The following is a 13,216-nucleotide window of genomic DNA, read 5'->3' as shown; positions in this document are numbered from 1 at the left end:
ACTTGAGCGACGGGGAACTAACTCACAATTGTACGGAAACATGCATCTGAGTTCTTATAACTCAACCACGATCATTATTCAGATCACGAAACATCAATTCCCGAACAGACTTACGTCTAAGTCAGGCCCGGTTCATGCATGCTCGTATGATTCGACTTTCACGATGGATATCGGGTCCTCTATAAGGCTTAATCCCCAGTTCTAGCGACCGTCACCCGTATGGGACTCTAACTCACCTAGGGTATCTTTCACCGTATGGGACTCTAACCCACTTTGGTGTCCAACTTTCCCCCATGTTCGCCATGGTTGGGGCTCAAACCCAATTGAGGCTCGAATCATTGGTCCCGCATCCCAATGCTTACACGTCTAAGCATACCAATAGAGATGTGTACCATCATAGAAAACACACATTCTGAATACATGATCGGTTCTACAATCATTGGTTCCACGAACCAAAACAAAATTCATAAATTATAGGTGACTCCATTCACCATAATACACAACAATAACATGGCATGTTCCATACAATGCGTCTCGTTATCAATCATGGCAACAATCCGTACACGACCTCCACATAAGCGTCGTACGATTAATTACCGTCATTCAATGTTATCTAAGTCATGAATCTCACTCAAGGCCTAATACCAATCGTAGGTTAACTTACTATATTCATCATGTTATTCTCACTATTAACATGTATTCAACTTAAGCATGAAATCATAATTGATTAATGGATGGAAGAATGCATTTTGAAACACTTAGAAAATGGATTTTGAGGTTTTTAACTTGAGTCAATCGATTGGTTAGGGAAGCCCAATCGATTGGTTCCTCTCATGTTTCTGTTTTAAAGAAATTTCTACTATTCATAAACAGAAAGTTTGTGCAATCGATTGACATGCAGTGTCAATCGATTGGCTCTGCGAAAATTTCATTTTTCTGCTAAATTAAAGGCTGTCAATCGATTGATAACAGGGGCCAATCGATTGGTTCACACACATTTTCACTTTTCCACTTCTTCGAACACCATTTTCCTCTGTAACTCCATTTCCAACCAAACCCACACTCATTCTTCCAACACATCCATCTTACTACATGCTCATATACACATGTACAACAAGAATCCCAAGTTCATAACTACAAGGATTTCAACATCATAACATAACCATATCAAATCATATTATCATACCAATCACAAAACACATCAAGACACATGTTCATGAAAATCAACAAGAGCAAGAACATATTCATCTTATAGCATGGATATTCATGATTTATCTAACGTTCTACAACCCTAACTTTTCTAGAAACCTAAAGTTTCTAACTAGAACCAACCTCAAGAAATTGAAGAGGAGAAATTGTTGAAGATGAGATGAGGATGAAGATGATGGTGTTGGTTCCAAGCTCTTGCTCTTTCCAAGCTTCCCTTCTTCTTCTTCACTAGCCTTGTTTTTCCTTTCCTCTCTTGAGCTTTCCTCTTTCTTTATATACTTTCTGATACATAGAACAAGGAAAGTGTCTTATGGTGGTAGTAGGTAAGAGATAATAACATGTGGTCGCCAATTACCACAAGTAACATGTGGTTGGAAAAGGTTACAGGTAGTAACAAATATCTCAAGTGACACCACACTTGTAGTATTTGTTCTATTGGAGCTATTGACCCATTATTAGTGTTACCAAAATGTCCCAATTAATAAAAGGTCAGTTCCAAATAATATTAATTAAGTCAACCTGAACTCACTATTAGCTCTATTTATCCCAATTGACAACTTTTAGAGCACATAGGAACTCAGTTGATCTCAATTAATAGGAATTTAGGCATTTAAGGAAATACGGGGTATTACATCCTCCCCCCTTAAATAAAATTCATCCTCAAATTTAAATATTACCTGGAAGAGATGAGCATAGGCTTCTCGCATTTCTGACTCTAGTTCCCAGGTGGCGTCGCTTGGGTGTGATTCATCCCACTGAACCTTAACAAGAGGAATCTCCTTATTCCTTAACACCTTAACTTCTCGTCTTGTAATGCAACTTGGTAGAGGTCGGAAAGTCAGATCTTCTTCTACTTCCACTGAATCTGGAAGAATAGGATGAAGAGAATCTGCAATAAACTTCCGGAGTTGAGATACGTGAAAAACATCATGCATTTCTGATAGAGAAGGTGGTAAGGCTAATCTGTAGGCTACTTCTCCAATTCTCTCTATAATCTGGTATGGCCCTATGTATCTTGGACTTAGCTTCCGTGACTTAAGCGGTCCTTTCAGTCTCAACCTCGGGGTCACCTTCAAAAATACATGGTCACCTTCATCAAATTCCAATGGTCTTCTCCTGTGATCTGCATAGCTGTTTTGGCGATCTTGTGCTTTCTTTATCTTATCACGGACCATCTTTATCTTTTCCGTTGTCTCTTGAATAATCTCCGATCCTAAGATCCTTTCTTCGCCAACTTTTGTCCAACATAAAGGTGTTCTACATTTCCGTCCATACAAAGCTTCATAAGGGGCCATCCCAATACTTGCATGATAACAATTGTTATATGCGAATTCAATCAATGGTAAAAGCTCCTTCCAATTTCCCCCACTTTCAAGTACACAAGCTCTTAACGTATCTTCCAGTGTTTGTATTGTCCGTTCAGTCTAACCATCTGTCTGAGGATGATTAGAGGTACTTAAACACAATCTCGATCCCATAGCTTGTTGGAATTCTCTCCAAACCCTTGAAGTAAACTTTGGGTCTCTATCAGACACAATGCTAGTAGGAACATCGTGCAACCTAACAATTTCTGAAATGAACAACCGTGCAAGATGACTTGCGTTGTAAGTAGTCTTCACAACCAAGAAGTGCGCGGACTTAGTCAACCGATCCACAATCACCCAAATTGAATCATAACCACCTTGGGTCCGAGGAAACCCTACCGCAAAGTCCATTGAAATACTATCCCATTTCCAAACCGGAATCTCTAAAGGCCACAATAAACCACCTGGCTTCTGATGTTCAATCTTTACCTGTTGGCATACAATGCATTCTGACACATACTCTGCGATATCCTTTTTCATCCCAGGCCATCAATAGTCCTTCTTCAAGTCTTGATACATCTTCGATGAACCTGGATGTATAGTAAACGCCCCTTTGTGAGCTTCCTCCAAAACATTCCTTTTCAGCTCTACATCATCCGGAACACAAATCCTTTGATTAAACAGAATAACTTTATCTGGTGACTGAGTGAAACGTGGTTGAGTCGACATCTCTTGCAATCTCTCATCTATCCTTTGTCCTTGTCGGATCTCTTCCCTTAGGTTAGAAGTAACATTCAAATTTCCCATTATCACACCATCCTGCGTCCAACTAAACTGAAGATTAAGATCTCGGAACTTTTCCAACAATGCGTATTCCAACATCATCAACTCAACTTTATGTATCTCTTTCTGACTTAAGGCATATGCAACCTTATTCGCCTTCCCTGGGTGATACTTAAGCTCAAAATCAAAGTCCTTCAAGTATTCCATCCATCTTCTCTGTCTCATGTTTAACTCCTTCTGGTCAAATAAGTATTTCAAACTCTTGTGATCACTAAACATCTCAAAATGCACCCCATACAAGTAATGTCTCCAAACCTTCAATGCAAAGACAACAACAACCAGTTCAAGATCATGAGTCGGGTAGTTCTCTTCATGAGGCTTCAACTGACGAGAGGCATAGGCTACAACTTGACCACTCTGCATTAACACCCCTCCGAATCCTTCTTAGAGGCATCACAAAATACTTCATAGGACTTACTAGGATCAGAAGGGACTAAAACAGGAGCAGTCGTTAGCTTCTCCTTCAAACTCATAAAACTCTTCTCACACTTCGAATCCCATTTGAAAGAAATTTCTTTTCGGGTAAGTCTAGTCATTGGTAACGCTACCTGCGAAAATCCCTTTATAAACCTTCTATAGTAACCTGCCAAACCTAAGAAACTTCTGACTTCAGAGGCATTCTTCGGTCTTTCCCAATTAATAACTGCTTCAACTTTAGATGAATCCACTGATACTCCCCCTTGTGATATTACATGACCAAGAAATCTCACTTCGTTCATCCAAAATTCACACTTACTTAACTTGGCAAATAGTTGTTTCTCTTGCAGTACTGATAGAACAATCCTTAAGTGTTCTCCGTGCTCTTGAGGAGTACAAGAATAAATAAGAATGTCATCAATAAAGATCACCACAAACTGGTCCAAGTAGGGTTGGAATATCCGATTCATATAGTCCATGAAAACAGTTGGGGCATTCGTTACACCAAAAGGCATTACAAGGAACTCATAATGGCCATATCGGGTTCTAAACGCGGTCTTTGGTACATCCGAACTCTTAACTCTTATTTGATGATAGCCCGACCGTAGATCAATCTTCGAGAACACGCAGGCTCCTTTCAACTGGTCTAACAAATCGTCTATCCGAGGCAGAGGGTACTTGTTCTTGATGGTAACTTTATTCAACTGGTGATAATCAATACACAATCGCATACTACCGTCCTTCTTCTTTACTAGTAACACTAGAGCTCCCCATGGTGAGACACTAGGTCGGATAAAATGCTTAGCTAGCAACTCTTCCAATTGATTCTTTAACTCTCTCAACTCTAGTGGTGCCATGCGATACGGAGAGACGGAGATTGCAGCCGTCCCAGGTACCAGGTCAATAGAAAATTCCACTTCCCTTTCAGGAGGAAGATAGGAGACATCCTCAGGAAAAACTTCCAGAAATTCACAAACAACAGGGATATGTGTAACATTCAGATTATCACTAGATTCCTTGGTAAGAGCCAAGAGAACTGACTTTTCATTCTCAAATAAGAAATTAACCATGCCAACCGTACCTTCCAAGATTGTAGTTAACACATCCTTTGGAGTAGCTTCACTAGATGGAATGATAATCAACTTCTCTTCACAACCAATAAACACCGAATTGGCGAAAAGCCAATCCATCCCCAAAACCACATCAACCTTCTTAAGTGGTAAACAAATAAGATCAATCTGAAAAACACTACCATTTACCGAGAGCGAACAATTTTCACAAATCAACGGTGTCTCAACCATATCATCCATGGCGGTAGTAACCACCATAGGAGGAGACAAGGGAATTGCTTACAAGCCAAGACGCTTCATGCACCGAATTGACACAAAAGAGTGTGTCACCCCACAATCAAATAATACAAAACAAGGATGATCATTGATGAGACACGTACCAGCAATTAAGGCATTGTTACTCTTAGCCTTCCTTGCATCCAAGGTATAAACTCGACCGATACTCCTCCCCTGCATCTGATTCTTATTCCGAGGGCATTCCCTAGACATGTGTCCCTCTCTCTGACAAGTAAAACACCTAATTCCACGTACATCACATTTTCCAAAATGATACTTCTTACATGCTTGACATTGAGGAGGTTGGTTAGGGCTTGCATGTTGCACCTGTTTTCCCTTGAAAGCCTGAGATCTAGGCTTCAACTGGTTTCCTGGCCTTCCTTGATCTCTCTGCCCACTCCTGTACTAATCCCTTTCTTCTTGAACTTTCTTCAAACTATTCTCAGCCACATAACACTGCCTTAACAATTCGGCATAAGAAGTGAATTCCCTTGAGAAACACTATGAGAAATTTCACCCCTCAGACCAAAAAGAAACTGATCAATCTTCCACCTCTCATCCGGTGCGTACGCAACTTGCCTAGAATAAGTAGCCATATCTTCGAACTTCTCAGCATACGCAGCTACTGACATAGTACCCTGTCTGAGCTATTGAAACTCAAACTCTTTATGAGTCCTCAAAGAACTAGGAAAATACTTTTCCAGGAAAATAGTCTTAAAATGCTCCCAATCCCTAGGTATTCCTTGATTGGTCATAAGAGTAGAAGCACTCTCCCACCATCTCACAGTTGAACCCTTCATCATGTGAGAAGCAAACACAACCTCGTTTTCTTCGCTACAATGCACTATCCGAAAAATCCTTTCCATGCCAGTTATCCACTCCTGAGCCTTCACAGGATTCAGCCCACCATGGAATTCTAGAGGATTCATGCGTAAGAAATCTCGGAAACTTCCACCTGCAGCTACCTGTGGAACTCCTTGAGGATGCAAACCACCATTCCACTGCTGCATCATCTGTTGCATGAATTGAGTCTATTATTGTTGCATCTGTTGCATAAACTGAGGCCATTGAAAACCTTCACTACCACTTGGCGGTTCAGAGTCCGAATTCTGGGTTCTGGGTCTACCACGACCTCTGCGTCCGTCAGCCATGATCCTGAATGTCATACAAATAGGATTAAGTTGATCAGGCTCAATACTATGAATATAACACCAAGGAAAATGATGACAACCCACATGTGAGGCAGAAAGGAATACTTATAATATTTCATGGCTAGGTCGAGGATATGACCTGCTCTGATACCAACTGTAACACCCACATATAATATATGTCTAGAATGCATATTATACATAGTGTAAAACTGTACTGAAATACATAAGTGCCTAGCAGCACAACATACGTATACAATTACATGCCCAAAATAACATAATATGGCATAAATGTACATAAGAGTGCCTAAAATAAACTACTGATCTAGATCATTAGACAATGATCTCAAAAATATCTACACAGCGAAAGAAAAGCCATCAGTCCTCAGGCAAGCAAGACATCACTCTATCTTGTCCTTACCCTTATCCTGCTCAGAACCACCTGAAAAATAGTCAACAACATGGGGTGAGATAATAATCTCAGTGGGTTCCCTATCTTATGGGTCCACTCGGATCTACAGTGTTTTCTAATCAATGTTCAGCTCATATCCAACTCAAGTCAACAAGGGAACGAAGACTTGAGCGACGGGGAACTAACTCGCAATTGTATGGCAACATGCATTTGAGTTCTCATAACTCAACCACGATCATTATTCAGATCACGAAACATCAATTCCCGAACGGACTTACGTCTAAGCCAGGCCCGGTTCATGCATGCTTGTATGATTCGACTTTCACGGTGGATATCGGGTCCTCTATGAGGCTTAATCCCCAGTTCAATCGACCGTCACCCGTATGGGACTCTAACCCACCTAGGGTATCTTTCACCGTATGGGACTCCAACCCACCTTGGTGTCCACCTGTTCCCCATGTCCGCCATGGTTGGGGCTCAAACCCAATTGAGGCTCGAATCATTGGTCCCACATCCCAATGCTTACACGTCTAAGCATACCAATAGAGATGTGTATCATCACAGAAAACACATATTCTGAATACATGATCGGTTCTACAATCATTGGTTCCACGAACCAAAACAAAATTCAACAATTATAGGTGACTTCATTCACCACAATAAACAACAATAACATGGCGTGTTCCATATAATGCGTCTCGTTATCAATCATGGCAACAATCCGTACACGGCCTCCACATAAGCGTCGTACGATTGATTACCGTCATTCAATGTTATCTAAGTCATGAATCTCACTCAAGGCCTAATACCAATCGTAGGTTAACTTACTATATTCATCATGTTATTCTCACTATTAACATGTATTTAACTTAAGCATGAAATCATAATTGATTAATGGATGGAAGAATGCATTTAGAAACACTTAGAAAATGGATTTTGAGGTTTTTAACTTGAGTCAATCGATTGGTTGGGGAAGCCCAATCGATTGGTTCCTCTCACGTTTCTGTTTTTCAGAATTTGCTGAGTGTCAATCGATTGGTCCTGCTGAAAAATTTCTACTATTCATAAACAAAAAGTTTGTGCAATCGATTGGCATGCAGTGTCAATCGATTGGCCCTGCGAAAATTTCATTTTTCTGCTAAATTAAAGGTTGCCAATCGATTGATAACAGGGGCCAATCGATTGGTTCACACACATTTTCACTTTTCCACTTCTTAGAACACCATTTTCCTCTGTAACTCCATTTCCAACCAAACCCACACTCATTCTTCCAACACATCCATCTTACTACATGCTCATATACACATGTACAACAAGAATCCCAAGTTCATAACTACAAGGATTTCAACATCATAACATAACCATAGTAAATCATATTATCATACCAATCACAAAACACATCAAGACACCATTTCATGAAAATCAATAAGAGCAAGAACATATTCATCTTATAGCATGGATATTCATGATTTATTTAACGTTCTACAACCCTAACTTTTCTAGAAACCTAAAGTTTCTAACTAGAACCCACCTTAAGAAATTGAAGAGGAGAAGTTGTTGAAGATGAGATGAGGATGAAGATGATGGTGATGGTTCCAAGCTCTTGCTCTTTCCAAGCTTCCCTTCTTCTTTTTCACTAGCCTTGTTTTCCTTTCCTCTCTTGAGCTTTCCTCTTTCTTTCTATACTTTCTGATACATAGAACAAGGAAAAAGGCTTATGGTGGTAGTAGGTAAGAGATAATAACATGTGGTCACCAATTACCACAAGTAACATGTGGTTGGAAAAGGTTACAGGTAGTAACAAATATCTCAAGTGACACCACACTTGTAGTATTTGTTCTACTGGAGCTATTGACACATTATTAGTGTTACCAATATGTCCCAATTAATAAAAGGTCAGGTCCAAATAATATTAATTAAGTCAACCTGAACTCACTATTTGCTCTATTTATCCAAATTGACAACTTTTAGAGCACATAGGAACTCAGTTTATCTCAATTAATAGGAATTTAGGCATTTAAGGAAATACGGGGCTTTACAGTTAAGGTACGAAATAGGTAATAAAAAATCAGCAAAATTATTCGAGTCAGGTCCTCAAAATAAAAAAGTGACTAAAATCGACTTGATAAAATCAAGATTTGACATTTGTGATTCAAGTTAGGTAGAAGTTTGACTCAAGTCAAGATTGAATACATTTATGATTTTAGTCAAACATAACTATTACTCAAGTCCAGATGCCATTGATTCAAGTCATGAAAAACCTTGAATCAAATCAAGTTATTGTAATACCTCAAAATTTGCCCCCCTCATGCATGCATTCATTTTTAGGTCATTTAACATTTCATATTGCATTTCATCATGTCAATCGGAATTAGACCCAAGAAACTTGAATATCATCCAAGACACTTTGTGGGTCCTATCTGGGTGATTAGTCAACACAAGGGAATGGCTTGAGATACTTCCAACATCTTCAAATGGGGTCTATTCATCATTCAAAACGTTAATCTTGAAGGAGCAAAAGTTTGTTCATGAACTGTCATGCTCGCTAGGCGAAGCCCACGCGTTTCGGAAAAAAAAACGAAAAAACGAGAAAAAGAAAAAAACCAAAAAAACAAAAAAACAAAAAAAACAAAAAAAATAAAATAAAATATAACAGAAAAATCTTGGACTTGGACCTCTCTTTTGAGCCCACAAAGTCACAAAAATCAGGTTATAAATTCTAGACTTCCATCTCCCAAAAAAACCTGGGAAAAAGATAGTGAGAGAAGAGCTAACATAGTTCAGAGAAACCTCCTGAGACTGAAAGGAACTCATCTGCAAAGAGCCAATTCCATCTCATATAAACCCTCAGATTGCTTTGCAAACCCAACCGGGCAATTCAATTTCCTTCGATCTCTCCAACCAGGTTTGCCCTATTTCCATTACTCTATGCTTTCAATTTGAATGCTCTGAATATATGAGGTATTATCGTTAGGTTTTGCATGTGGGCACATGTTTTAGTATGTATGTCATGTCTTGATGTGTGGATCTTTTCCCCTGACTTTGAATTTTGATACCCTTTTGATGCATGTGTTTAACAAGAGGTTTAGGCCTCCTACACTTGGTTGCTTTTTGTGAGCTCTTTTTGTGAATTTTAATGGCATGATTCATGTGGTTACATTTTGATTTGGGGCAACTCTTGATTGCGCCCCATCTTGTCACTCTAACCTGTTTGTTGAGTTTTTTGTGAGGGCTCACATGACTCCTGAAAGGATAGCTTGCTTGGCATCCACTTTATTTGTGGATACCATTTGGAGATTTATTCCGATTACCTGTATTGACTTGCTTTCTTTGATGGTTCCAGCTCGAGAGATCTCTGGGTTTCTTATTTCTTTAGTTGTTGTTGAAGGAGAATTGCGGTCCAAAACACAGCGGAAATTAAAATTTTCTCCTTTAGAGATCCTTACGAATGGTCATGATCAGTGATAGAATATTTACCTCTTGTGACGGTTGAAACCTTTGGTGCAGATCTCTTGTGACGATCAAAACCTTTGATGCAGATCCACGAAGCGATCACGAACGTTGAACGATGACAACGTCTCTACTCAGTCCACACAAACGAATTCCTTCAATCTCAGTGCTAGCTGGTACGAGTGAAGGCTTTGAGTGAGAGAGAGAGAGAGGAGAGAGAGAGAGAGAGAGAGAGAGAGAGAGAAACGAAAATAATGCAACCGCCAATTTTTTTTTTTGCTTCTGCACAAGGGTTCTATTTATAGAACCACTTGTGTGGGCTTCAAGCTAAAAGCCCACTTAAGTGTATTTTGGCCCATATCTTATAATATGCCCAAAATCACTTAAGCTCATGGTACCTTACCATATTTCGTATTCTACTCAAGTACATCGTACCTTACGATGCTCTATAACTCACTTAAGGGCACCGTACCTTACGGTATTCCTTAGTTACTCTATCTCTCATCAATCCGTCCTTTGTGTGTGACCCTGTAGGTTTTCGTGACGTTGGCAATTATATTAAATCACGCATTTAACATAATAAACAGTGAGCGGTATCTAGCAACACATCACTGCTACCCAAGACACGAAAATGTCATGTGATCTGACAATTCCTTCTGTGATAATACTTATGTGTATAATTACCCTTTTGCCCTTATGTCTATATTGAACACAAGGCACAGACCGTGTCATCCTTGTCCAGTTCAATATTGGGCCCATAGACATTTATCCTGTTATGCAGGATGGGCAAATTCCATCTAGGTCACTCATGTCCCTCAGCATGCTTCGTGGGGTACCCATCAACTGTCTTTATGGTTATCCAGTTACGGACAACGTTGGATCAGCAATAAAGCACTCGACTCTACATCTAGGATCCATAGTGGTTTCAGGTCGAAGAGTGGAATACACTATTATCACCATGAGAATAACTTATGACACCTTGCATAACTTTCTATATAGTATTCTCATAGCGGGTCAATCCGGTATAAATATTACTCCTAATATTCATACCTATGTTTAAGACTTGATAACTCTTTATCCATGATCTATGAGATGTGATCATCAGTCTACAAACATAATAGTCTTAATGCTTTAATGTTATCCCACTTCACACTAAAGCTCGACTACGGATACTTTAGGAATAATGTCCTTATGTTTAATGTGTTCTCATGATTAAGTCACACTTAATACATTAAACGGACTATCTATTCCAGGGACTTTATTAATCAACCATAATAAAGAGAATGCCTTTTATTATTCGATACAAGTACCAAAATGTATTGGCCTCTAGGGCTTACACCAACAATCTCCCACTAGCACTAGAGCCAATCAGGCATACCCCGTATGCCCATTGATCTAGTATGGCCATCATGCTTCTGCTGCGCAAGAGGCTTTGTCAGTGGGTCAACTATATTGTCAAGTGTAGGTACTTTACATATTTTCACATCTCCTCTATCTATTATCTCTCGAATGAGATGATAACGCCTAAGTATATGTTTGGATCGTCGGTGAGATCTAGGCTCCTTAGCTTGTGCGATAGCACCATTGTTATCATAATAGAGACCAATGGGATCCACAATGCTAGGGACTATGCCAAGTTCACTAATGAACTTTTTGATCCAAACAACTCCCTTTTCTGCATTTGAGGCAGCAATATACTCGGCCTCGGTTGTAGAATCAGCCACTGTATCTTGCTTTGAAATTTTCAAACTCACAGTGCCACCATTTCAGCAAAACACATAACCATTGGAATCATTCATATTAAAGCGTCTCAACACCTTGTCTATGTACTCTGACTTAGGCCAAGCATTTTATGATCTATCTCTATAGATTCTGATAGGCTGCTTCACCCAGGTCCTTCATAGAAAAGCATTTCCCCAACCAAGACTTTACTTGTTGCAGGGTAGGGATATCAATTCCAATAAGTAATATGTCATCTACATATAATACCAGGAATACGATCATGCTCCCACTAACCTTCTTGTAGACACAAGGCTCATCTTCGTTCTTGATGAATCCATACAGTTTTACTATTTCATCAAGGCGAAGATTCCATGAGTAGGTCACAGGCTCATCTTGATCCATGAGTAATACATCACCTTGATCAGATATCCATATATCTCAGGTAGGTGACGTATCCTGCCTGACCTACGCTGGTCTTGTTCTACTTGAGCAGGTTGCTCTTACACAACTACTTGTGTTTCCTACTCTAATTCCTCCATAGGTGTATCAATGCTTTGTGATTCTTGAATTTCTTCAAGCTTTACTTTCCTCCCACTGGTTCCTTTGGAAATAAAATCCTTTTCTAGGAAAACTCCAGTTCGAGCGACAAACACTTTGCCCTCAGAAGGATTGTAGAAGTAATACCCTCTTGTTTCTTTAGGATACCCCACAAATAAGCATTTGTCAGATTTGGGCTCAAGCTTAGTTGAAACTTGTTGTTTCACATAAAATTCGCCACCCCAAATCTTCATGTAAGATATATGTGGTCTCTTACCATTCCATATCTCATATGGTGTCTTATCAACCTTTTGGATGGAACACGGTTAAGTGTGTAAGCTGCTGTCAACAGCGCATGTCCCCAAAAGGAGTTTGGAAGATCGGCGTGACTCATCATGGATCGGACCATGTCCAACAGGGTTCGATTTCTTCTCTCAGACACACCATTCCATTGGGGTGTTCCAGGAGGAGTGAGTTGGGATAGAATCCCACACTCTTTCAGATGGTCATCAAACTCTAGGCTTAAATATTCACCACCTCGATCTGATCGAAGAGCTTTAATATTCTTACCTAGTTGGTTTTGTACTTCATTCTTGAATTCTTTGAACTTTTCAAAGGACTCTGATTTGTGTTTCATTAAATACACATAACCATATCTACTGAAATCATCAGTGAATGTGATGAAGTACTGAAAACCTCATCTGGCTGGTGTGTTCAGTGGACCACATACATCAGTATGTATGAGGGCCAAAAGATCATTAGCTCTTTCACCTTTTCCTGTGAATGGAGACTTTGTCATCTTTCCAATTAAACAAGATTTGCATGTCT

The 13,216-nt window shown here is 39.6% G+C and overlaps 1 protein-coding gene across 1 annotated transcript; it reads right to left on the bottom strand.

The window, feature by feature from the left end:
* Positions 1-1,437: 1,437 nt before the first annotated feature.
* LOC127113342 (uncharacterized) lies at positions 1,438-2,504 on the bottom strand. Its single transcript, XM_051046477.1, has 2 exons — positions 1,887-2,504; positions 1,438-1,491 (listed from the first exon to the last, which is right to left on the bottom strand). The coding sequence occupies exons 1-2, from the start codon at positions 2,502-2,504 to the stop codon at positions 1,438-1,440; spliced, it is 672 nt and encodes a 223-aa protein (XP_050902434.1).
* Positions 2,505-13,216: the final 10,712 nt, after the last annotated feature.

Source organism: Lathyrus oleraceus, unplaced genomic scaffold (genome assembly GCF_024323335.1).
Source record: "Lathyrus oleraceus cultivar Zhongwan6 unplaced genomic scaffold, CAAS_Psat_ZW6_1.0 chrUn0271, whole genome shotgun sequence".
NCBI lineage: Eukaryota > Viridiplantae > Streptophyta > Magnoliopsida > Fabales > Fabaceae > Lathyrus > Lathyrus oleraceus.
Note: the sequence above shows the minus strand (reverse complement) of the source record. Positions and strands in the feature narration are given on the sequence as shown.

Coding starts and splice junctions, on each gene's coding strand:
- LOC127113342 (XM_051046477.1), bottom strand. CDS start 2,504: ATGGCCCCTTATGAAGCTTTGTATGGACGGAAATGTAGAACACCTTTA. Junction 1,492..1,886: donor CCTATGCTCATCTCTTCCAG/GTAATATTTAAA, acceptor TCTATGTATCAG/AAAGTATATAAAGAAAGAGG.